Source organism: Haliaeetus leucocephalus, unplaced genomic scaffold (genome assembly GCF_000737465.1).
Source record: "Haliaeetus leucocephalus isolate CR32 unplaced genomic scaffold, Haliaeetus_leucocephalus-4.0 Scaffold848, whole genome shotgun sequence".
NCBI classification, from domain to species: Eukaryota; Metazoa; Chordata; class Aves; order Accipitriformes; family Accipitridae; genus Haliaeetus; species Haliaeetus leucocephalus.
In genome coordinates, this window is record NW_010973284.1 from 13,829,321 (window position 1) to 13,855,207 (window position 25,887).

Genomic DNA, 25,887 nt, shown 5'->3' on the forward strand with positions numbered 1-25,887 from the left:
GCCCCGAGGCCCGGCGGCGGCCCCGAGGCCCGGCGGCAGGCCGGTGCCCGGGTGTCTCACGAGTGCTTGTGGTTCGCGGCTGCTCCCCTGCGAGCTCTGTATGCCCGGGGCGGGGGGAGCCGCCTGGCAACACGGACATAAGATGTGGCCCCTACCCCCCCGTTTATCTATAAAGCGGGTTAGAAGAGAAGACGGTATTACGACCAAGGTGGCAAATCTTGGAGGTGCTATCCAGCGAGTTACTAGTCTGGAGCTTACTCTGAGAGCTAACGAATGAAGTTACTAACTGCGCTCTTGCCAGCGTGTTTGGGTCTTGACTACAGTCTGGAGGAGATGGGTGTTTGCCACAGAAAGCGCCCAGGAATGGCGGTGAAGCCTGGAGTAATGGCGCGGGGTGACATGTTGTGATGCACAGTGCAACATCTCACACGTATACAGGGGCTAACGGGAAGAACTTGTGCCGTAACCTGCTGTGTCTTTGGTTGGGAATAGCTGGAGAAGTGACGGGATGTTAAGTCGGGTCATTCGTCAGGGCTCGTTGCGGTGTAATTGTGAAGAGGCGAGTAAACACACAGGCTCCTTTAAGTAGGTGCTTCCCACCGATACAAGGAAATCTTAATTCCACTGCTTGGAGCCAGGGCGAGACCTGGAAGGTCAACTGGAAGAGCTGGTCACTTGTGCTCAAGAAAAGGTGAATTAGAAATAGCAGGGGTACGAAGGAGAGCTGCTAAGATGGTCAGGAGAACAGCGGGGGCATTCAGCAGGCTGAAAATCAGGAGGAGGTTTGTAACCTCTGAGGTGCTGCAAGAGCCTTCAAAGTGAGAGCACTTCCTGAGGAAAGTCATAATGAGGTTAGGGCAGAACCATGGTCTATAGTTTATGAAAGGGTTTTTCTGACATGGTTGCCCGGCGCACTCGGGTTTCCTTGGAATACTGCGTTTGGCCAGCGCAATGTGCTGTGCATGTGGCTTGGCTGCAGTTCACAGTAATTGTCCCTTTATCAGAGATGAACCCAGACCATGCAAGAATCCCGTTTTGTGGGGATTTAGGTCTGTGTCTTTAGGAAAACAGTACAGTTGTGCAGAAAATTATATACAGCCGAAGTATTTTTATGAAAGGTGAGAAAATGTTAAGAGGAAATACTCCAGGGCAGATCTCTCAGAGCTGCAGGGCTGTGATTTAGCAATTCCCCCAGTTACTTAGGTGATACTTGTGTAGAAGGTGTGGCTGAGCCTGTCTGTCTGCAGTTAGCTGGAAGCTTTCTGCCTCAGCACAGGAACAAATTCTCCATTTTCATAAATGGAAAGAAGAACACTAAATGAAAATATAGGATACTGATGGAGTAACTTCTCTCGTAACAGATTATCATGAAACTCATTCCTAAATAATGTTTTGATCAAAAAGAAAATTAGAAAGCCCACCTGGCATTCATTGTGATCAAGTATAGGGACCAGTATGTCGTTCAGTCAAATGAGACCTCGAACATCACAGGTGAGAGTTTTTGTATGTTTCCATAAAGATTTTTTTAGATTTCAGAAATAAAAATTAAAAATATTTTAATATTTTGTGACACTGCACCATTTCTAGGAGACCTGAGAGGAAAAAAATGTGCTTTTAACATCATATATATAGAAAGCATTCTTTTCTACTTTATATTTGGTAACTCAACAATTGCAGAAATATTTAATATAGCTTATTTGCATGGTTTTTAGTTATAGGGAAGTGTATTGTCCTTGTCAATACCATCTGATTTTCACTAAAAATATCAAGACCTAGACATTAACAGACCAACTACCACAGGTTTGAACGCAATCTAAGTGAACCGTGCTCAGAGCAGGCTTAGTTATTCTTTTTGCAGACATTACCAGGAGCATTTCTGTGCTTCCAAAGTAGGTAATATTATTAACAACTGTCAGAAATATTTTGAATTTTTTTTCTTGCTGGCAAGGTCAAGTTGTGGTGCTGTTTGGATCAAGCTTTCAGGGCTTTGCATTTTTTATGAGATGAACAAAGGTAGGATTTCAGCTGAAGTGTTCTTGTAACCATGACACGCTCCAGAGTATCAGCTAGTTTTGGTAAGCTCCGTCCATTGCTGTCACAGTGACATACAGCAGTAGCACAGGCTCTCTTTTCTCTCATTTCCATTGTTGAGCTTGTTCTAATGTGACTTATTTTGATGCTGTCAGCTGGCATTCAATCACAAATTGCTTTACTCATTGCTGTTCTCACTATCTAGTCATCGCTATCAGATAGAGCCTCATTCTTCTAGTCCCTGTGCTAACATCAAAGAAACCATTCCCACCTCCAGAAATCGAAAGTGTACCTAAGCAAAACAAAACATATGGGAAGAGGGTTATAGTATATCTACAGTTACAATCATCTGTTCTTTATATAGTTGGTGGAGCTCCATGTTTTTTATGTCCCAGAAGAAGTGTGGAACTTCAAGCTGAATACAGTTCCTGTAGCTCTTACTAGCAAATTCATCTCCGCTGGATTTATAAGGTGAGTATAGTGTTAGGTTTCTTGTACATGGTGGGTCCTTCACATTGTCCTTCAGTCATTTAGTCCAGCTGTTGCTCTATAGAGCAAAATTACATGTGTCAGAAGAGACTTATTCTCTCATAATTTCTGGAGGGTAAGTGGTGCCCATGACTAGCGTTACGTTAATTTGGACTGTATCAGGCTTAGCTCCATTGCAGCCCTTGGTGTAGACCATTGAAACGCCCTTCCAGAGCAGTGCTAGTATTTCTGCAGAATAATTTATGTTGTAAAATCAGTCTTGCATTCTTTCTGTCTCCTTGAGCCTGATTATCAAAATCTTGAATTCTTTTCGGCAACAGGCCAGTTTCAAGACAGATTGGCTTGATGAAGACGGTACAGCCTGTCAATTCCCAGGAACAGGCATATGACCATCTGAGCGCTCTCAGTCCAAAGAAAGAGTTTAAGCCATATTACTCAAGGGGAAGCATTACAGCCCATGCAGCCACCAGCATTTCTTCTTTCTTCTTCAGTAGTAATTCTGAAAGGTTGCACACAACATGATGTGCTATGTGTGCTCTCAGGTAGCTGTTCACAGGACTTGGTGAAAGAATACCCCGGTTCCCAGTCCTAGGCCCAAACCTGGTACAGACAGTTGCAGTATTAATCTTGCATTTAATCTTTGACAGTTTCTTTTATACTCCTAAAAACTTTACTCACAAAATCTCTATGTATCTAGTGCGGTAAGAAGTTGTAGAAAAATCAAATAATGTAAATGTGTATTCAAATGGAGCTTTTACATGCACCTTGTCTGCTCCTGTGCAAAACCTGTCAATTTAGCTTAAATTACAGGGAATATGGGTTTTAACCAATTTAAATTCAGGCTTGTATTGTCCACTTAAGACAATATACAGTGTAGCTGAAAAGATTGACAGCAGTCAGGAGCATGTAGGGCAGAATGTATTCATTCTCACAGCTTCTTTTGTTGAAAGGCTGCTCAAAACCAGAGGAAATAAGTGCATGAGTCCATTTTGTTTGCTGTTCTAGTCTCCAGCAGAGGTGTAAAATGCACTGCTGGAGTGGTAACTTCAAATCATTTCATGTGATTGGACACCTGTCACTGCCTCTCTTCTCTAGTGTAAATTTATTTCACTAAGGCTCAATTCTGAGGCATTGACTTAAATTAGGATTCTCATTGATTTCAGTGGGTTTATATCTGTCTACGTATTTGTTGCTTGCTAATGAGTCTTAAATAATTGCTAATTAATTATTCTATGGGTATTATGCAATGCTGCAGTACATTAGCAATAACTAGCACCCAGCCAGTGTATCACTGTCTATAAAAACAAAAAAACCCCTTCTCTTATTATAATTCTGGAGAGGTAGCAGCAGCCTTGCTGGTACTAATGCTGTTTGGACGCTGTTGAGAGCACTGAGAGCACTGTCCAGTCAGCTTGACAATCCTAGTACTGTCTGAGTCAGCTTAACAAAGGATTCCTGGGTCTAAGTACAGGCCACTTCCATTAATCACAAAATTAGAGGAAAATATTAAGTGTGTAATTGTCTATGGCCCTGAGTTCCCATGAACTTGATTTCTGAGCCTCTGTGATCTTTTATTTATTCCTCATTCCTCACCACAGAAGCCATACTTTTGTTATTTCTAGATGAGATGGCTGCAATGAACTCTAATTTGCATTACTTTTAAAGGAACACCCTGAAGCAAATGACTTGGATGTCACTAGTCTTTTGCTAGCCAGTGGCAGCAAGTAAGAAATATATTATTTTATGTTCCTAGAAGCTGCACTGGCAAATAATTTTTAGATAAATTTCTGCCCTATATCTCAGGTTTTGTATAGTTAGATGATTTTCTCCCATGATGCATCATAGTTACTTAGATGTTTTCCCTGCTGTTCATAAATGCCTTGGATTTAGATTTCCTTGCTGGTTTGGACAGGCATTATCAGTGAAAGATGTGCAGTGTTAGAATTGCTTCTGAAAGAGCTTGCATTTATTGGGTTTCAGAAGAGCATTCAAGGGGCGTATCTTCTCTGAGACATCAGCTTGAAGAAATGATGGTGAATGAGAGATATTTGAATTATAGACAATCTCTTCTCACTTAAGACCTTGGAAGAATGTGTATTGAATTATGTATCCATCTTTCACATATTTCTTTATACATTTGAAATAAATTATATTAGGGCTAATATCTGCAGCAAGTGTGGGCAAAAAAATGGGCAAGAAATAAAGAGGAGCTAAATGTACAGGGACCAAGCAGTGTGGCCTAGATGTGTCCACTCTGCAGACTTTGGTCTCCTCTGCTGTATGCCTGTGCTCCAAGGCAGATCTATGAACTTGAGAAGGGTCCTCTAAGTCCAGGGTGTTTGAAATATTGCAAGGGAAGCATTGTAGCCCACTGAAGTACTGTGTTTATGAGATGAAACTGAGGGTGTTTTTACATACCTAGGATGTGAAATGAAGGTATATAAGGCTGTTTGATAGCTGCCTAGGCCAAAATCATGCTAGGTAGTATACTAACATGTAATCAGCATGGGTGATTAACAGTCTCAGGCCTGAATTTGTTCCCTGATTTATTTTATGTGACAGCATAGGAGCAATTAGAATTGCTTATATTGTCCTGCAGAGCTTTCGTGTGCCTCTTGCATATTTGGTTTTATTCTGCGGAGATGCTTTTTATTCTATAGTGATTTTTATACTGAGCTCATTACTTTAATATTTGCATGGTTTCCAGTAGTACATTAAATGATGCAATTCATATTTGTGTCAGCTCTCTCATCCTCAAACTATTGTGGCAATGTTCACACTGCAGTGTTTGGTTTTGATTTAAAATACATTTGCATATACACATGCAAACACCCACTCCAATTTGCATTGGAGAAGACAAAATCAAAGGAATGTGCCTGCTACTTAAAGTGGACAGCGATGAAGTGTCCTCTAGCCCTAAGTGCTTGAAGGGGTATGTTCAACAGTCCTGGACCGGCCCCACAACATTTTGTCACCTGTATGGAAATGCATGACTGTAGTTTCCATTGGTTTTGTTATTCATCTGCAGATGAGCAAGAGCATTCTGAAGGAGTCATTTTCAAATTTCAGCTATTTCCATATTCTCCCTTTGTATGGGGTTGCTAAAATATGAATATTGCTAGTTAATGTTATGACAGCCCTTGTAATACAGTCTACTATAACATGATACAATGTTCTGACTCTACCATACCAAGACTCGCTGGCCTATATGTAATTAGATTAGTTCTAGGACATAGTTCCCATTTTTGGTCATTCTGTCCATGCAAGCCAGCATGTATATAGCATTATCTTCCCCCTCTTACTAACTAGCCATCATTATTTGATCTTACAGATGTATTAATGAATAACAACATTCTAGGGTGTCTCCTCACATCACATTAAGAGTGCTACGGGAGAAGCTTGGGGAGTACCTGGGTGGAGTTGGAGTTGCAGATAAATTCAAATTTTTAAAATGCATTGGGAAAAAACTAGCAGTGGTAAGTTAATATTTTTTTCTTTAGTGCTCTTCTGCTTTATAATGTAAACCACAGATTTTGTTCCTGCAGATTAGATAATATCACAAGAAAACAGAGATAACTTCAGGAACTCTGTTAGCATTTGTTTTTAAACATGCTGGAGCATAAGCTCTTGTCAGAGAACACCTACTTCCCCAAATACAAAGGCACAGCTGGACAGGTATATTAGAAACATCCTTTAAAGCATCAGATGTAATTAGTTGCCACCCAGTGAAAAGATCCTAGTTTTGATAAGTAAATGGATTAAATATGACAAATCTGGTTGCATTTAAAAAAAACCAAAAAGCCCCCCTAAGGTCGTTATTACCAGTACATGGTTGGGAATATGACAGTTGAAGAATTTGCAATGGAAGCTGGGCAAGTCAGAGTTCCTGTAATGGCTCCAGCTGTGACCTGCCCAAAAGCCTTTAAAAGATCAGTCTCTGAATGAAAACTTCTCTGGATGTACATTTGTGTTCCACTGTCCAGTAACACAGCCTGAGATGTATGTAATCAAAAACCTACATCTCTGAATCATAACTGTTCCTCACATCGATTCTCTCTATATTTATATCTTACAAACTGTAGCTAAAGGTTAAATAAACTTGAAAATCAGTCCAACTGAAAGTTTGTTCTTGTAATACACAAAGACTTAAGTCAGGTACATAAGTATAGAATACTTTTTTCATCTCTCATTTCACCTGTTTCTCACAGATTTGGAAATTAATTACAAGCTGGAAATTTGGTGCCATTCTTTATTTCATTTGTAGTTGAGTTATTACAAAAATTACTCACACAGAAGACTAGAATAAATACTAAGTAATATGCAAAAACTAGGTGGAAAAACACAAAGAGAAACTTAGACTGTGACACAATCTAAATCTGAAAATGTGCATATGTCTTCAAAGAATTCAGGTCTTTTTAACTGGTTGATAAAAAGTACGATGGTATATTTTCTTCCCAACTGATAGTTCTGAGATAAATGGAGACATTTTCCAGCTTCCTTTAGAATGTCAGGAAACTAATAAAATATTTTACTTTAATAGAGAATTAAAGATCTTGTTAGATACAAGTGAAGATTTTTAGTGGCAAATTAAAGATATAATTTTAATTTGGGGTATTTACTGTTGCTTGATGTTTATAACAAAGTGTAAAGCAATAAACAAGGTAACTGATTTATTTGTTGTTTAGGGTCATGGTAACCTCATTGAATTACATCTCCATGATCAAATATTTGTTGAGTGTTTTTGTGGGGTTTTTTCCGCCCAGTCTTCTGTTTCACAACAGTAACAATGTAAGCGTTACTAAGAGCTGTACCCTACTTGCAAGTAAGGGTCTTTAAATGAAAAATAAATGTAAACCAAAATCATGTTCATTTGCTCTTCCCTTTCTTGCATACAGCCTGTGTCTCTAACAGTGAATCAATGGCATTGCCTGGCCGTTACTGAGAATAGAATTTGGCCCCATGTTTAGCTCAATCTCATTGTTTAAATGTAAGCCCAGATTTCTTTTTTTTTTTTTCCTGTTGGAGCACATCTTTCAAATATATGGTGATTATTTTAGACTTTTTTTTTAGGGTGACTGTTGAAATCTGAAAGTGTATATCACACAAAGAATATCAAGACAATAAATACAAGAAGACATAGGGACGTAATAGATTTTTTTTTTCTATGTACATTAAATATTTTGCAGTACTGTATCAGGTAAATAGAGAAAATTAGGTGAGACCCAGCATTTCTATTCAGATTCAGCTTGAAGCAACTTTTGGTAAAAAAGTCAAACTTTCTTCTGCTGTGACTGTTGGATCAGGTCCTTTGAACTGTAAGAGAAAGTGCAAAGGATAAAAAAAATTATTCAGTACATCCATGTACTTTTGTGGGTCTGATTGAGATTTTGAAAAATAGACAAAATAAAGTTTCAGTACCGTGTCGGAAAATAGAATTATGTTCCTTCTTCCCCATAAGGCCATTATAGAAGATAGTGCTGGTTATGAAAAAATGTAGTATGTAAAGAAGATGATAGAACACAGAAATTAAGTGATATGCAACATTATTGATAAAGTATTTTATTGATTAGGCTTCCATTCTGTATCTTCCAAGGTGAAAGCAAAGCAAGAAACAGAACTGGAACTGAAGTCATTTGCTCCTCCTTATGTAAGTATATTGAATGGCTTTTTACATTGTACATTTCCTCTTTTGTCCTGTCTGATTAATATACTACATATTTTAGGCACTTTATCCTGAGTTATATTTATTACCTGGAGTGGAATACTTTGAAGATGTTTATCCATTATCATCATCTACTCAACAGAGACATCCCTTTAATGAAGAAGCTAATAGGTTTGGTCATGGATCAAGATTATCCAATCTTCCCCAACAAAAACCTGAAAAAAGCAAACAATTTTTAGAAAGCATACAAAGCAGTCATCAGCTAGAAAATCAGGAGATGCACAGTCCTGTGGAATGGGTTGAGAAAGAACATGTTCCAGTTTTACACACAAAACATAAGCAAGACCGTAACAACAGGATTCAAGAAAAACAGATGCAGTTTAGAGGAAAAGGTAAGTTTAACCAATGTAGTGAAGGAGGATGGTGAAGGAGGAGAGGAATAAGTATTGTGGTTAACATTTACAATATAATAATATTTCTGTTTTCTAATATGAATTATTATGCAGATCAAAATGGATCCAGTGGATCTCTCTTCACACCAAGTCATTCAAATCCTGCAGATTGGGAGTCTGGAAAGAGTGATACGATATTACAGACCTCTCAGCAAAATCATCTCAGCCAAGATCAGGAGCCTAACACTCCTAAGTGGAATGACAAAGCCAAAGGAACTGCTCTTACCCTTCATGTAAACCACGGTGATGAACAAGGCCAGAATAACCAAAGACCCCAAAATCACATTAAATACCGAAAGGGTACAACTGTTCATTGTCATCTTTTTGCTAAAGCATGCATTTTAGAAAGTTGACAGAGTGAAACTAAGTTTTAAGAAATCTATAGTTAAAGCATGAGTTGGAATATTGTTATCAGAACAGTATTCTAATTTTTTTAATGATGATATCTTTCAAAGAGCTGTAATTTTACTTTGGATGAGTCCTTCTTTATCACTGTGTACTGACAGAGGGAAACACTGCTATAGTTGATGCATTGGTCTAATCTTATTTATATGAAAAAAATTACTAAGCAGCTACAGTGAAGACTGGAGGATAACGATCCCATAATTCAACAGCAATTTTAAATGAAAAAAATCTTGTTATCAATATATCAGGGCAAGCATTTATTCACTTCAGCTTTCACTGTCATCTTATCCATGGCTACATTAGTACTGAAGAGGAAGTGTTTCCCCTCCTCCCGCCCATATAATGTTTATTTATATACTGTTGAACAGTGGTATTCCTAAAACTGAGAGGCGAGAGAACTCTTTGAGCAGACTGCAGTGAAAATAGTACAAAAGTATGGAGGGGTTTAAAGCACATACTAACTAGATAACAGTTCTGTGCTGAAATAGAGAATGTTGTTTGGAAGAGATCTGTTAACTACTACTTCCTTTAAAATGGGGTGTCTTATGGATAGTGAGGGCCATTAAGTCCCTGAATGGTTATATAATGTTCTTAATATTCCTAAATTTTTAGTGATTAACAAGGAAGAAGTGACTGACACATTTAAATTGAAGTTGAATGACTACTGCTGGATTAGGACAAAATTATAACATAAATTGGTTTTGAGGAAATAATTTTGAAAGACAAGTCTTGATATTTGAGTAGAATTTTACAATTAGTGTAAAAAAAGTGACCTTTATTCTATTGCAAATTTTTAATGAGTAATTATTAAATGGAGCAATATTCAAGTTTTCATAGGTATGAGGATAGATTTCAGTTAGAATGATTTTCTGGATATCCAGCACTTTGAGTAAGAAAACAAAAATTTGGATATTGTATTCTTTGAGACATGTCTGGAGAGCGTATTAGAAAAGGGTTTCATGGATGACTTTTCAGTAATTTCAGTTTCCAATCATAATCTGTCAAAAATAGCTTTAACCCTCCATCATCATCATAACTGATTTTAAGTATGAGACCATTTAATATATAAATATATATGTAAATATGTAACTGAAAAGTTTTCCATAACTTTATGTTCACTGATGAAGGATGTAGGATTTTGTAGTAGTAAAGGTAAAGTCTGTCAGCAGTTTTCTTTTGAAATATTTATTGTATATATTTTAAAGCAGATAACATTTATTCACTAACATCTAAATGCAGAACATTTTGCTCTCCCTTTCTTTGCCAGCTCCAGCTTCAGTCTCTGAAAGGCAGAAGGTGTTAGATACTGTATGAGTCTAGGGAAGGTGAAATAATTAAGTGGTTTCCTTAATTTCCTGTGGTAATGTTCCTTGTACTAGATAGCAAAATTAGTTAGATACAAATTCTCAGAACAAAAATACTTACTTATTTATTTATTTACTCTATTATTCACACACTTCCAAACCCCAGAGATAACATTATTTATTGGATGGATTCACTGAATTTCTAACACAGGTTGGAAAGTCCAGGCATTGACAGTCAAAACAGCTTGAATTTTGTGAGTGTAATCTATGTATTTTGATCATCACTATCCTGTCACAGAACTAACAAACATGGATAATAATGATGACCAAAAAGATACCAAACTAAGAAGAGACAGAACACAGGATGCTGGAATTCTTAAAATAATGGAAGACCAAACCACAGAATACGTATGCAAAAAACAAAGGTTAGTGAATAATGATTCGGCTAAAATAATGGATAATATTAATTTATAGCTAGAAACTTATTTTACAGACTAAATAAATGAAAGAAAATGGGGAAAAAAAACATTTCATTACATGAATTTTCACTTGCTTCTTTGGTTTTATCTTTAGCTTGCAGCAATACAGAACTAGCAAGTCTATAGCTGATCCTGGTGAAAAACTGGATAATCAGGTGTGTTTTTCAAGGTAACATATTCTTAGTAATCTTGAGCAATAAATATAGTCCTCCACCTAGAAATAGTCTAATTTTATAAGACAGGTAACTCATTAGAAATATGAAATACTCAAATGTAGATTTGAGAGTAATTGAAAAAAGTTAATTCATGCACTGCTACTTAGCAGATTTGCTAATGAAGAATCAACTATATTCCTAAACAATGAAATCATCAGAAGTTATACCTCTGGTTATAATTTAACAGGAACTACATATACAATAACTATCTCAGTCTTAGTAATGTTAGCTGAATTTTTTTTACTGTTTCTTGATAGTAACATTTTATTGTTTTTATTGGTGACATTTTTATAATTTCATAGTTCCTATAGGATAAATTTGTCTTCTCTCAAGCCAAGCAAAACTTCTGATAAAAACTATAAAATCCTTTAAAACATAGGTATGATATAGTCATAGTATCAGAATAAGAGCAATCATACAGCATAACAGCCATCACTATTAACTGTTGCCTGTGAGCTCTTGTGCAGAAGTGATTGTAGTGGAGTCTTACGAAAATGATAATGAAATTGAAAATCTGCTATTATAAATTTTAGTTTAGAAATTGGCAGTCCAGACTTTGTAAGCCATGAGCCAGATGGCTGTTTTAAGGCCCATTATTCCTGGTCTTGCATGGGAGTGTCAGTAGCTTGTGGGGTTATGAAAATGGACAAGAACAATTAGCAATAATCTACATTTTTGTCTGCATGTTCTCTGTGATGCAAGTGTTCAGTGTTCTGATTTTATTTGCAGAGGTCCAGCTGTTTGTAATTTAATAATCATTTGTATTGATAACAGAATAATAAAGCTTATATGCAGAATTCAAATTCAGCCCTCCCATTCACTCAGGCCACTTTCAGGGCATAGGTCTAATGTAACTATTCAGGATTATGAGTTATGTACTTACAGCTGTGTCTTTTGACTCTATAGGCAGATGAAAACAAGCAAAATCATCTTACTTGTCTGAAAGAATATATTTCGCCTCCTAGTCCACCTTTTCTGGCACTTCCTGTAAATCCAGCTCAACTTCCTGCAGGTCAGGCAGCAAGTGAGTATATGATTCCAAGAAATTGCAGGGAAGTGAACATTTAATCAAGACTGAATAGTTAATGAAGACAGAAATACCTACTTTCTGAAAGAATTTGTATGTACATTCGTTCACAGTATTGTTACAAATTTTAATTTGTGGTTGGAAAATTCCAGGCATTTATAATTGCATGGGGTGTTCATAGAGCATGGCAGGTTCCCAGTGCTAGAAAACCCAGCTTGTGGACTTGGGAACAGAAGGAGAAAAGGAGGGAGATGGGATGAAATACTGCTGGCTCAAGTGAGAATGTAGCAAAGAAAACCACTAGTAGTATTGCTGAGGAATCTTCGCTGTGGTGGAGGGGGGGGATAGTGAAAAGATAAGTGATTGACATACTGCTGCAGACTAGTGAAAGTCTGAGATACTATCCTGCCTATGACGAGCTGGAGTTTTAGTCAAGATTTCGCTACAGTTTATATTGCAAAGTATTTTTAGGAGGAAATAGTCTTTTGGAGGCTTTTTTGGTTTTGTGTGGCAAGGGTTTTCAGTGCATGCACTGTATATGTATCCTAAATATATAGTTTTAGTGATACATTGTCTAGGCATATAAAAGGGTGTTTACTTATTTGTGTGGGTGTATGAATCCCTGGATGCATGCTGGATTTCTCACTTTTTTCTAATGCACCAGTCATTTTAAAAAGTTAGAGATAGTTTATTAAAATAAAATAATTTCTACTGCCTGTTCTGACAGAGCTCTTGGCATGATTTATGATTAGTGCATTACAAAAATCTTGATTTATCCTTCCTACTTACAGTATCCAGATGCTTGCTAAATATAATTATATCTTTAGAAAACAAGATGGTGGAACAATTGCAACAAATGAAGAAAGACAGAAGGCACATGGAAAAAACTAGGGAAGAACTGATCAAAAAAGCTAAAGGGCTACTAGAACAAAATAAGCTGAGGAGATACCACGGTACACTTTTAATTTATTCTGGAATTTCAAACGATTGAGAAATGACACTGAAACTAATGTGAAAATGTTTGTCTCCTTGTCAGTGAGCTTAATTACAGAGAGAGAGTTTGCTAACCAGTAACTCTGAGAAGGCTCATTTGTATAACAGCATGGTGGAAAGATTCAAGTTTGCAATGTTTCTTCCACTTTTTTATGGCAGTCTTATAAATCTAAAAATATCCTGGCTTTTTATAAACCATTCAAGTTGTGTGCCACGTATGTACAGTGCCCAGAAAGCTACTTGCAGGCCACTTTGCTGTTTGAGGCCCAGGGCAGCTGACATATTCTAAATCTGCCTTTAGCTGGTGCTTACAGAGGTTTTTACTGTGTTGATAGGGGTTCTAGTTAAATTGCCAGCATAATACTTTTTGTTCCTCCTATCTAATGGTGTTCAGCTTATGGCATGGAAGTTACAAGCCTGTCGTGACAAGCTTGACAAACCTTGGTTTTTAACAGGGTAAAATCTCATTGAAATCCCACCCAAATTTTCTTTGTAAAATTATCTTCAAGTTTATAGTTAAATTATCCTCCCTAAGTCACATTCCAGTTATGCAGAGATGAGGTTTAATCACTTTGATGTTTTGAGAGCATTCTCTTTGTACTTAAATACAGCTAAATCACTAGGAGTCTCAACGATTATTTGTAGCTTTGTTGAAAGGAGGAGACAAGCCGATTCTTCCAGTTATTCTCTAAAGGCATGGCTACACTGCACTCTGCAGCATGGTGAAGTTGTATTTTAAAAAAACAAACTTGGGTACTTGAAGCAGTGAATCTATAGTAGCATGGAGCTGCAAGGCAAGCTAATTTACCCTGCTGAGATAAGCTCTAAATGGGTCCTGCATTGTCTTAAATTATATTATCCAGTCAGGTAAAATAAAGGTTACTTCACAAGGATTCAAACAGCTTCTGCAGGTTCTTTAAGAAGCGTCTCTACCTCTGAATTATTTTTAATCAGACCTGTAGAGTTTCATAAGTAAGTGCATTTGCAAACACATTTCTTCACAAGGTATGAAGGGAAGAGCATATTCTGTAGGAACAGTGAGCCAGTCTATATTTAATATCCTCCTAAGATTGCCATGCTGACAGTCAATCTCAGTTTCATACTGTGTAGTCCTCCAACAGCTGGGTTCTTTTTGGTAAGTTTCTGCAAAGCAGCTGTCCTGATTTCCTAAAATATGCCTTTGAAAGAATGAATCATTTAAGACACTTTGCAGACCAGTGGACGTATGTGGCTGTAAGACTGCCACACCAGATACCGGGGGATTTATGTGCCAGCTGTTGATAGCACATTAACAACATAGGAAGAATCATAGTTAAGTAAAGGTAAATAACTCTTTCCCATAATCTTGGGACTTCTGTATAAAACTAAGTTGTTCAAAATCTCTGGCCCTGCAGAGCTCAAATTTTGCATAAATATATGGTGCTAAATATTCTGCTAGACTAAAGCTGTGGACTTCAGACTGTGGTGGGCATACCAATCTTCGCAGGTCTGGAGCACTCACTGTGCAGCTGAAACCTGCAGAACAGCCAGGCTGAATGAAATTTTGGGTTTGGACCTTATGTTACATCTCGGTGGACAGATAGACCCTTTTGTTGCAGGTGATTGTGTGAAAACTCAGTTGCATTTATAGTGAATGTCATTTTAATGATGATTTTTCACTAATTGCTTTTTTTTAAAGACACCTACTGTCATGTTTTAATGTATGTATTGGCCAACTAAATCTTGTGAGATCAGTTGGTCATTACTATCTTCAACAGATCTTATGATAAGGTGAACAAGACCAAACAGTATTACTGTTTTCCTGTGTAGTTCGTGAGGAATGGAAAAAGAAGTACTTTGAAACTAAGAAAGCTACGGTTTCACTGGAGGGTACTTTAAACAAACTGCGACAAGATTTAGAGCTTTATCACCAGAAATTACTCTTGCAATTGGAAGCCAGAGATAGCCGAAAACGACCAAACATTATGACAAACTCCAAGGTATTTACTTGTATTATTTAATCTCTCTTTTTACACAGCCTGGGTTTTTTTATAAAATATAAATTAAAGTAACAATTCATCACCAACCAATGACGTGTAAACTAGCTTTAACAGCCAAATATCCCTCAATGATCTGAGGTATAAAATTCCTTCAGCCTGTTCTTAAAAAGACTAAAGAAGTGCTTGAGTCTAAGCATTTGATTCTTTCTACTTTGTGTTTGTACAATACCTTCTCGTAACAAAATACCCTTTTGTTCAGTATGATTGATGAATTGTTCGGTTCTTTATTGTTCTCATAATCCCAAATTTCACATACAGAGGTAATGAATTCTAGCTTGGAGAAATGTGTCAGAGGCTTTTGGAGTTGTTGCACCTGAACTATTGTGCAACTGTGAGTCTCATGTTATGTTGTTGGTGTCAAATCATGGGAAGTTCAGAGAGGAATTAAAAAAAGAAAAGATTAAAGTAAGGAGGGAAACACCCTTCCCAATAGTTGTATCTGCTAATTTTCTAAATGCATTAATGGAAGCAAGTCTGTTGGCAAATCTGAAGACTAGGAAAAATAAATGTCCCTTTCTTGTGTCTGAAAGGTGGGAAAGTGTATGTACGATCTAAGAGTGTATATTGTATACAAATGTGTATTATTTGAGCTATCTTAAATTAAATATCTTCAATATAAAAATACTAATAGGGTTGATATTACATTATATTACGAGCTATGTTCAGATGTGTTATTGCTCCTTTGGGGGGGATATCAGGGGCTTTTTTAGGTCTCTCTGGTTAGGCACAAAGAGGTCTTACATGAAGGATATGCACAACTTAACACGTGTGCAGCAGTTATTTACTGGTTAGCACACACAGAAGATAGCCAGGATTTAATGAGCTATTAGGCTAAGCACAGGTATGCTCTTCACCCCTCGTAAGGTACGTGCTTACCTGCATCAGGCAGGCAGGAAGAGTCGGGCTCCGGGGAGCAGATCCTGCTGTCACTGGTTTCCCCTCTTCCACCAGCTTTGTCCTCACTGGTGACTCAACCCAATGACATAGTGATTCTTCAGTAGCCCCCAACTAGTCTGACAGCCCTGCCTGTTTTTTTCCTGCATGACTGTGTACCTTTCATGCTTCCTCCGTGGTCACAGCCAGGGTTATGCAGGTATGTGGTGTCAGAGCTGGGACCTAGACCCTTGTACACAGGCAGCTACACTGCTGGGTGGGGAGAAGCTTACAGCTGGAGCTCAGAGAGGAGAGGCTACAGGTACCACTTAATGATTCCTTATATGGGCAACTTTATCGCATCATTTGCCTCAACTGGCACTTGAACAGCATTTTTAAAGGCTTGGAACATCAAGAGATTACCACATATGCTCCCACCCCTCAGCGTTACTGACTTCAAGCCATGACTTCTTCATGGCTGACATACAGAAGCTGAGTATCAGAACGTACATTTTGAAAACGTGAATTTTGGTTTTACAGGTTAATTCAAAGACAGTCCCACCCACAGCTACTGCTGAAATGATGTGCTGTATAGCTAGGAGTTTAGCAATCTCATCAATAAATGTACTGTGACAGAGTGATGCTAAGCCTGTGAGAGAAAAAAAAAATGATTTGAAGTATGCCCTTTTATTATGAATGGGGAGTAGCCATAAAAGATAATTGCAAAACAATGTGCTATTACTCAGGAGATCTGAGCTGGATCTTAACTTCCCAAAGCAATAGGGAGTGGAAGAACCTCCACGCCCCGATGAAGGGCTAGCAGCAGAAGGGAGCTGCCCTCTCTCGGAGAGCAGACTGCTTACAAACCAGAGACAGCCCAGCATGCATTAAGAACTGGAAGAAGGCAGGGGAGTTGGAAAGAGTTTAGAGGGTTGTTTCTGAGTGGTGAGGTAACACCCAGTGAATGAAGAGACGCAATAATGCTGCACTTACTTAAAAGTTTTGTTGGGTTTTTTTTCCATACAGAATTACACAATCATCCGGATTACTACCGTGCAGCATGAACTCGATCAACTGAGGAGGAAGCTGGATGATACAAAAATGAAACTTGTAATAGAAATTAAGGTACTCTGCCTTTTAATTAAAACAGTAAAAATGTTACTATGCATAAAAACCCCCTTAATCTTCCCACACATTAGATGGTGTAAATATTTGCAAAACGGTTCTTGGTTTATGCTGTTAGTTTTGTGGTGTTAGTTGTCATTGTAACTTTATCACCGTAGCCAAATTACTCCAGAACACCAGGTTATTAGATGATTTTGAATGTACGGCATTCAAGCACTTTTAGCTTACATAGTACCTTGAAAATCTAGGCTTCGCAATCTCTTTCATAAAATTTCCATTTCACTCTAAAGGTAATTCAAGGAACATATTTGGTGAGGCACTCACCAGTAGTAGACCATGGCTTAAAAAAAAAAAAAAAAAAGAAAAAAAAGAGTGGCTCTCAAAACAGATGGCAGTCCTCTTCATCTGCTTTATTCCTTACCAGTGCTGCCTATGGCTCCCTTTGGAAGGAAGATGATGGTACAGGCCTTCACATTGGATAGCTTTTCAGCTTTGAATGCATGAAACAGGAGTCCTGTACATCACAGAGATTGCCCATGCCCCTGCTTACTGGGTAATCTAGGGTGGATGTACTTGTTATGCCTCCTCCATTGTATAGCAAGGAGTGGAAAGAGCAATGAATTCCATGGTTGTCTCTTAAAAGCACCAAGATGAACTACAGAAGAAAGCAGTGCTAGAACTAGGCTATCTAATTAGACATGTAAAATTTTAAAGATTAAAGATATATCCTGTATTCAGCCATCCTGTATAAAATTCAATCTTAATTATATAAACCCCTATGCATGTCAACTCCAGAAACTTCCTTAAGTTGCAATTCCTTAAATTACTGGGTTTTCTGCAGATGAGAAAGCAGGCAGCATCTGATTTACGAGCACTGAGAGCGGAACTGACACAGAAGAAGATCCATTCAGCTTTAATTCTTCAGTCCAGAAAATCAGGAATTTAAGAGGGTGACATGACTTAAAGTCTTCAGAAGCTCTGTGATGTATGTAGAAGCTCAGAATTTCACAGCGTTTGTTTGTATGTTCTTGAAGTTATCTTGTAAAGACATCAACTATATAAATGTTGTGGAATTTGTATACTAGGTACTGAGGTACTGCAGATCACTTTTTAAGTCTTACTATGAGATGTCAGCTACATACAGTTTAACCTAGTAATGTGTCTAAACAAAAGCTAAGTTATTTTAAAAGTGCACATTAGTGAGTTGTTAACATCACGTTGGTATGCTGATGTTCTTTCATTAACAATGCCTATAATCTATAACCTCCTGTTCTTATTTTCAGGCACATGCATTTAATTTTTGGAAGATGATTAAAATACATCTTCTGTAGAACTACAGCAACAGTAATCCTTTATTTAGCTATTTACTGAAGTATATTTTTGTCACTATAAGTATGCCTATCTATAAATTACCAATGTATTATTACCATATTATTATGCAGTATGAACAAAATCTGAGATAATGTCACCTTATTTCCTATCTAATCTAGCTGGCTTTGTTCCCTCTCTTATTAGGACAGCCATGCGGACATTAATGTTCTTATATAGTTAGTGGAAGATGCAAGCTTTGTCTTGGACAAGCTGTAATGATGATCCTGGTCCTACTTACAGTATTGCATAATCTCTTAAGTTCAAGCTCATGCATGTGCTTAAATAACAATTCTCTGAAAGAGTAATCAGAAACCTCTTCTTGACAGTCATTTTTTCTAGCTCTCCTGTTTGCTTCTTTGCAGTTCCAGATGTTATTACGTTAAGCCGAACAGTAACATGCTAGGAATTAATGTCAGCTAAAAAGCTGACAAGGCTGTATTTATTACTGGAAGTGAAACACTCATGGGAAATCAGTAATACGGTAAGAAAATTATGCAACTCTCAAAAGGACTAACTTCCAAATGTCTTGAGTCAAACCACCCATTATCTAATTTATTTTCTTAAAGGTAGGATTTAACAAAGATTTTAGTGCTAAAGTATTACATTAATTATTAAAACTACAACCACTTTTGCTCAATTTCCTGTATTTCAGAATTGTGTCTTATTTAAGACACAACAGCAGGCAACTAGCTACTGGAAAATCTGAACACAAATTAAAAAATAAAAAATGTCAACTCATGATTCTTGACTGCTACAGGAAGGAGAGCTTTATTGTAAAGTTCTCTGGCCTTCAGTAAAGATTTTGTAGCTCAGATCATCTGCTCCAGCAGACCTCTCAATTTCACAAATACCTGTCTCTCAGTATTTTAGCATATGAATATAAATAGTAATATAAATTCTGAAGTATCTATATGTCAAATAAATTTATCAGTTTCTCCTAAAACCTACAGACCAGAGTTCTAGTGTAATTATTTTTTTAATGTGAGAGCAGTAGCCTTCACCTGCTTTCTATCATCTGTAGTATCAAGCAGTCAGACACTCAATATGAAGTTTTCTAGTCTTCCACTCAGTAGCCATTATTGGTAGTGCTGCTATTCTATGGTGTTTTCCCAGTAACTATTTAGCAAGGGGGAAAAGAAAAAACCCAAACACCCTACAACTGACTACATATACCTAATTAAATAAATTGTTTAATTAATGGAGTCACTTAAGCAGGGCACACTTGCACTTTAATCTGGTTGTGAAACAGTTCTGAGAAGCAGTGTGGGCTGTAAGCTGTGGAACAAGTAAAGCATAAACAGACAACACTGTTTACCAACCTTAGTGAAGACAGCATTTTATTTAACAATAACAATCCTATAACCACCAGTCAATCTTTCCATGACTACAGATATTTTTTAAAGTTACGTAATTTCTCTAGGCGAATTATTTTATGAAAAATATGAACTAGAAAGAAAATATAGCTGCATATTATCTCGGAGGCAACACTACATAAAAACAAACAACAGGCTACTGAATGAATCTTAAAAGTGTGGGGAAAAATACATATGCAGTTCATTAAATAAGCTTCGGAGTTCTAGTTTTCAGGAAGTAAAGAAGTTCAAAATGGAAGAAAACATCATCCAAGTCCTCTCACTATTAATGTTCTCTCTTCAAGATAAGGGCCAAGATTTTTGGCTTTTGAAACTAAGGAATTTACATGATATATAAACAAAGTGAAATTGCAGTTTACTGAATATTCCTTTCTAACAACAAGTCTGATAAAAATCTGAATGGCAACTACTTCATGTTATATAATTTCTTCAGTCTATAAAACACTTTAATCTCTAAAAGAGTAACCAAGTACAAACACAAGTTTCACCAAGTTGCATGTAAGCAACAATCTGTCTCTCCAGTGTTCTGTGTTTAATCTGATTCAAAGTGACTTAGCTAAAATATAGGTTGGGGTGGGAAGTCAGAAAGCTGCGACTGCAGCGTGTGACCCCAGAATAAATACTGGCTCCACCAGGCAGCCTCTGCTCCGCCAGCAGAGGACCATTATTGCTCCTGTAAATCCACTTGGTCCTACTTGTTACCAGATACACGCTGGGTTCAAGCTTTAACCAACTTATGGTAGTTGTGAAAAATTAAAAAGATGAGCAGTCTTTTAGAAAAAAATGCTGCTAAAGCAACATTGGAATTCTTGAAGAATGAAAATACAGCTTTGCATACAAAATAACAAGATGAATTCGGCTAGTTCTCAAAGTTTTTGTAATCACAGTGTATTTATATAAAGTCAAAATCTATGATAGTATAAGCCATGATAAAAAAAAAATACCAATTTTCATCATTCTAAATCAAGGGTTCACATGGTTCTTACGGTGTCAGGGCTTGCCACATTGCTTCAGTTTGTTGTTCCGCTACAGCTTCCCTGGAATAGTCAAGACTATTTCCATTCCACATGCCAATGCCCCTTAAACCTCGACTCTTCACATATGCTGCTTTTAGAGAGATGCTGCGGGGGTCATCATACCATACTTGGTGGAAGTGACCAAGAGAATCCTAGAAAAACATTTAGACACTAGCGTCAGTATCTACCTATCCATATAAACACGATACATTGAAGTTCATCGAGTTTGATACACTTTCTGTTGAATGCAGTGAAAAGTACAATTAAAAACTGAGATATGCAAGCTATGTAGATTTACACAATGATATTTTCCTGATTTACAAATTATTTTTCACCCAGGACAACTAAAAATTAAGTCAAATACTTGGCTATTTTTTTACTTGTAGAACCTTAAGTTACAAAACAGTGATACATTTTAACTGAAGTTAGATGAAAAGGCTCAGCTAATTTGTATTTTAATAATTTTTAAAAATACAGTTAAAATCTCAGATACACTATCTAACCTAACAGGTGAATTTAGTTAGAGACTAAGTGCTTTTTTTCAGCAATAAACAGTTTTAGAGGAGGTTGTAAAATTTTGTCAAAGTTATACTGCTTTGACCTGGTCATTGCTTACAACACCTTTTAATCATCTACATGTGAAAAAATTATGTCTAAAGAAACAAGACAAAATGCATGCACTGTGTTGTTCGTGTAAGGACAATCATTCATTGACTCTTTCACTACATCTGTGTAGAAACCAAATGCAGAAGAGAACATGCATGCAAGCCACTGGGTTAGAAGAACTTAAGAGCACCTCAGAATCTGTTTTAGTTTAAATCAGTCATCCACTCATAAAAGTAACTGTAACAGTGAAGGATGGAGCTATAGGATTTCTTTATGCCAAAATGTCCTTTTTGACACAATACAATCTCTCAAGAAAACTGCAAAGAAATAAAGATCTTTATTACTTCCGTAGTCTTCAGTCACTGCACCTCTCTTTCAGACTAGAAATTCAAGATATGGAAATCCAGCCATCCTTTACTACATTAAAAAAAAAAAACTAGAAAACACTAATGGAAGAATCTAACTCTGAAAACTTTATAATCAAAGAACTATGGTTCATGAATGCTTACTCCACAACATGGTGTCTTATAAATAGACACTTACCTTGTATTCATAAAATGGAGATTTCTGTACCTCATCCCACAGCACCCCTGAAAGAGAACTGTTCACCTGCTTCATTATTGCTCCGTAGGGGACCTGACGCCCTGCAGCATCACTGCAAGGAGCCCCACGGAAAGGTACTTTGGAAAGGGAACAAACATGATCCTGAAAAAAAAGCAGAAGGCATGAGTTTCATGTTACCTGGATTTATTGAACTCCAAAACAGCAGTACAGCCAAGAACAAAGTCACAAAATGCATTGGGGTCTCAAAAATCCCAAATCTTCAAGTAACTGTGGCAGAAAGATTTGTAGACACAAATTAAAGACACAGTTAAATTTTGTGTGCTCTGTAGTAATGAAGGATTGGATGGACATCATTCAACTTAATACAGTTGTCTTATCTTGTCCACTTTTAATTGACTCCTACATTTTTCATAATTATAATGTTGTTTGAGACTCCACAGTCACAGGTTTGCTATCATCTGTTGCACCTAGTCTTTAAGCAGTGAGCTTAGTGACTGTGTTGAGAAGGCAGATACAAGTGTTGTAGTGCCTTTGGACATCATCTCTTCTCATACAGATAACATCTATAGCTCCTTAGTCGAACATGGTGCTTGGGTATCATAGGGTTCAGGTTCCCTAGGGAGAGATAAAATGCCTTGTCTGGTAACACGCTGCTCATCAGTTATCAGCCAAGCGAAAGTCTCTGTCTTGAGTCCCAGCTTTATGCTCTTATCCATCAGACCACAGTATTTCCTAATCCAAAAACAGGATCATCAAAATCTAGCTGTCTCTTTCCAAGGAAAAACTTAACAGTACAACTGCAAATGAGTAATCTTCATCTTACCTTAGATAGGTTTTGGCAGACATAGTCATACCCGTACCAAGGGACGCCCATCACCAGTTTCTTCGGATCAATGCCCATAGTAATGTACTCTTCATATCCTAGTTTTGAAGGAAATAAAAATTAAGATGCATTATTGTATGTTCCCATGCTTTTTATTCTTACAACTAATCTAGAGCCAGAGCAAATACAGGACGCGCATGATCCCCAGACAGAGGCTAAGGTGCAAGCTCTTCTTTACCTCCCACCTGCATACTCCTAGACTTGCTCTATTCAGATCCTAGTAACTGCTCTAGTTGCTCACACTTAAAACCAGCTGCCCATAGCAGCAGTTCACAAGGATGAGAGAAATGTTTCAGGTTCATTGCAAGCCCAGGCAGACACCATTGCTTTGGCTGCTGTTTGTCATTCTAAAAGTGTTCTTCGCAATCGTGAGGGCTAGACAATTACTAAGTAACAACACACAGCTGCTGAAGGTCCATCTGTAGCATCATAAGGATCTGAGATACTGTTTTCACATTAGAACACCACATATTTGAGCACATTCAAAAGCCTTAATACAACCAAAAAATAGTCTAAGAAAAGGCAATCTTTTCTATCTACTCATGTGAACAATGTTCTGACTCCTGGGGAGGCGTTTTGTCCTCACCAACTAAAGTCTGCAGGTAAGGAGCATTGGCTTTTGCAATACAGTCTGTCCAGATCTGGCTCTGTTCATCATAGGACATCACAAATAAAAAGTCACAGGCGTCTGCAATTCCAGTGTAGTTGTAGCACCTTTTATCTATGCATGCTGGAGACCAAGCCACATCAAATGTTACCTGAAGGAAAAATGCACAAGTTAGTGTTGTGTACGGCACTTCGGCACTCTTGTTTTCTCTTTAAAAAAAAGCTGTAACTTTTAAAAACAGTATTTCCCAAACGTTGCACAATGTTTAACATATGGTGATACTAACGAACTATAGGAGAAGCTGCTCAGCTGATAAAACAAACATTAGATAAGAAACAGTGAGTGCCCCTACCAGTGGATTCAAAACACCAAAGAAATTAAAATATAACATGAAAAACAGCTGATCAAAAATAGGAAGCATGATGCAAATCCTTAAAACTTTAGTGATGGGTTTACCAAAACATTGTCAAGCTTTTGCACCAGAAGGCTGTATTTGCCCTACTTTCAAAGATTCATTAAGCCATACTAATAACTGCCAGCTCACACAAGGCAGTAACATTGTATCTACAAATCTCAGTGAAATCCTTCTTCCATTTAAATTCATACAGGTCGAAAAGAGTGAATCTATGATAGCATATCATAGCTAACATTCATAATTAACCATTCATGAGAATATCATGCTTTAGATCTGCATAAATGTTTTCATATTCATATGCTAAATAGAATTCTCAAAACTCCTTGCATTTCATAAAGTTAAACTTAATGTTCGCATAAAGTACATTATTATCACCTGTGATCCTGGTATTTCTCTGTGAAAAGCATCTGTAGTTTCTTTAACAAGCTCTGTTAATGCATGATACTCAGGGGAGGTTTCATTAACTTCTTGCTCTATATCTATGTTAATTCCATCCATATGCTGGTTTTTTGCAAGGTCCACCTGTTGGGATATCCATGCCGTTCTTTTAGCAGGATCAACAATTTCCTTAAGAGGTACATCACCTAGACAAGAGGCCTTCAAGAGTTAACACATATTTGCAGCACAGTAAGGGGAAAGGTTTGTCTTTACTAAACCAACAAACATAACACAAAATAAAAAAATCCCCACGCTCATAGTGGTAAAATACAAAGCAGTTAACTTTTTTTCCCCAAGCAGCTTTTTGAGAACCCACCCCAGAAGAGATTACCAAGCTTCTTTGAGATAGTGGTGTTTAAAATTAAATTCCTTTGGGATTTTTTTCTATAATTTTAATCTCCTTCTGCTTAATATTCTTTTAGCCACTGTAAACTACCTTTCCTGAAATCAATGTACTTTCAGCATTTCCACAGAGCCAGATGGACTGTGTATTGCTGTTTAGGTAAACATACTTTTATGTTTAACCTTTGTTGCTTTCCACATTGTGGTCTTGGATTCTGTTTTTGCCTCAACAGAGCCAAAACTTGGTTACATCGTGTAAGCTCTAATGGACTTTGTCCTTCTAATCAGCATTTGTACCTGCACAGGACTCCCGAGTAGTCATGTTTTAAAACAAGCACTTCCTAATACAGAGGGATTGATTTAAGTGAAAAATACTGAAAAGTACTTAACATCCTTTCCCTTACCCTGTCTTTTGGGTACTGCACATAACATCCAGAATACAGACCCAAACAAATATCTTCTATGGGCTTTTCCTTTCCTCCCCTCCTCCCTGTTCCTCCACAGCTGTGATGTTCCCTGTTAGAGAACTTTTATTTAGATGTCACTGGAATGGTTTTGTTTTTAGTGTGGCAGAAGCCACCGCTGGTTTTCTTTTTAATACCCTACGTACCAGCATGTGCAAAATGTGAAGGTATTATAGTCCTGTGTGCATTATTGCTTTATCAATTAATCTTCTTACTGATTTTTAATACTCTGCATGCAAGCGAATGTGAAATGTCAAGGTATTATAGCCCTATGTACATTATGTTCTTATTCACGTATCACATAAATATCCACATTTTTGCAATGCAACCAACCTTTCAGTACTATCCTGGAGCCTTTAGAGTGAGCATAGCACATGAGCTCAGGATCGTACTTCCCGAAAGCTGCCACGGTTGTGATTTTTGACCAGTCGTAGGATTTCCAGGTTTCCTTTCCCACATCGAACACGAACACCTGGAAAAGGGGTAAAAAGCCCCCTCATGAGCTCCAGCCACTCCTCAGCAGGCCGACTGTTTTCCGCCCGCCTCCTCAGAAGGTACAGGACTTGCGGTTCTGGAAACCAGCTGGCACGGTTGCTTCTCTGCACTCTGCCGGCTTGCAGGGACAGCTTCCCGGGGCTGGGAGCGCCGGCCCCGCAGCGCAGCGCCGGGCCGGGCCGGGGTTTACAGCAGCTGCCTGCAACACTTGACCCTGCA

The 25,887-nt window shown here is 37.6% G+C and overlaps 2 protein-coding genes across 2 annotated transcripts; one reads left to right on the forward strand and one right to left on the reverse strand.

Annotated features, from left to right (window-relative positions):
* The first annotated feature begins 1,455 nt into the window (after positions 1–1,455).
* SPATA1 (spermatogenesis associated 1) lies at positions 1,456–24,510 on the forward strand. The gene is made up of 14 exons (XM_010582739.1): positions 1,456–1,491; positions 2,396–2,502; positions 5,879–5,996; positions 8,114–8,167; positions 8,244–8,574; positions 8,689–8,934; positions 10,642–10,768; positions 10,917–10,977; positions 11,944–12,061; positions 12,892–13,017; positions 14,867–15,036; positions 16,996–17,094; positions 17,936–18,079; positions 24,446–24,510. The coding sequence occupies exons 1-13, from the start codon at positions 1,456–1,458 to the stop codon at positions 18,038–18,040; spliced, it is 1,698 nt and encodes a 565-aa protein (XP_010581041.1). The 3' UTR covers positions 18,041–18,079; positions 24,446–24,510.
* Positions 20,007–25,651, reverse strand: CTBS (chitobiase, di-N-acetyl-; the record flags this gene model as incomplete). The annotated part of the gene is made up of 6 exons (XM_010582740.1): positions 20,007–21,006; positions 22,004–22,165; positions 22,848–22,945; positions 23,494–23,665; positions 24,305–24,513; positions 25,507–25,651. Coding segments are annotated over 6 exons (972 nt in total), but the record flags the coding sequence as incomplete, so codon positions are not given.
* Positions 25,652–25,887: the final 236 nt, after the last annotated feature.

Bases quoted from the DNA above. Each gene is read 5' to 3' on its own strand.
- SPATA1 (XM_010582739.1), top strand. From the start codon at position 1,456: ATGTCGTTCAGTCAAATGAGACCTCGAACATCACAG. The intron at 15,037-16,995 runs GTATTTACTTGT...TTTTCCATACAG, and splicing joins ACATTATGACAAACTCCAAG to AATTACACAATCATCCGGAT. The intron at 17,095-17,935 runs GTACTCTGCCTT...GGTTTTCTGCAG, and splicing joins AACTTGTAATAGAAATTAAG to ATGAGAAAGCAGGCAGCATC.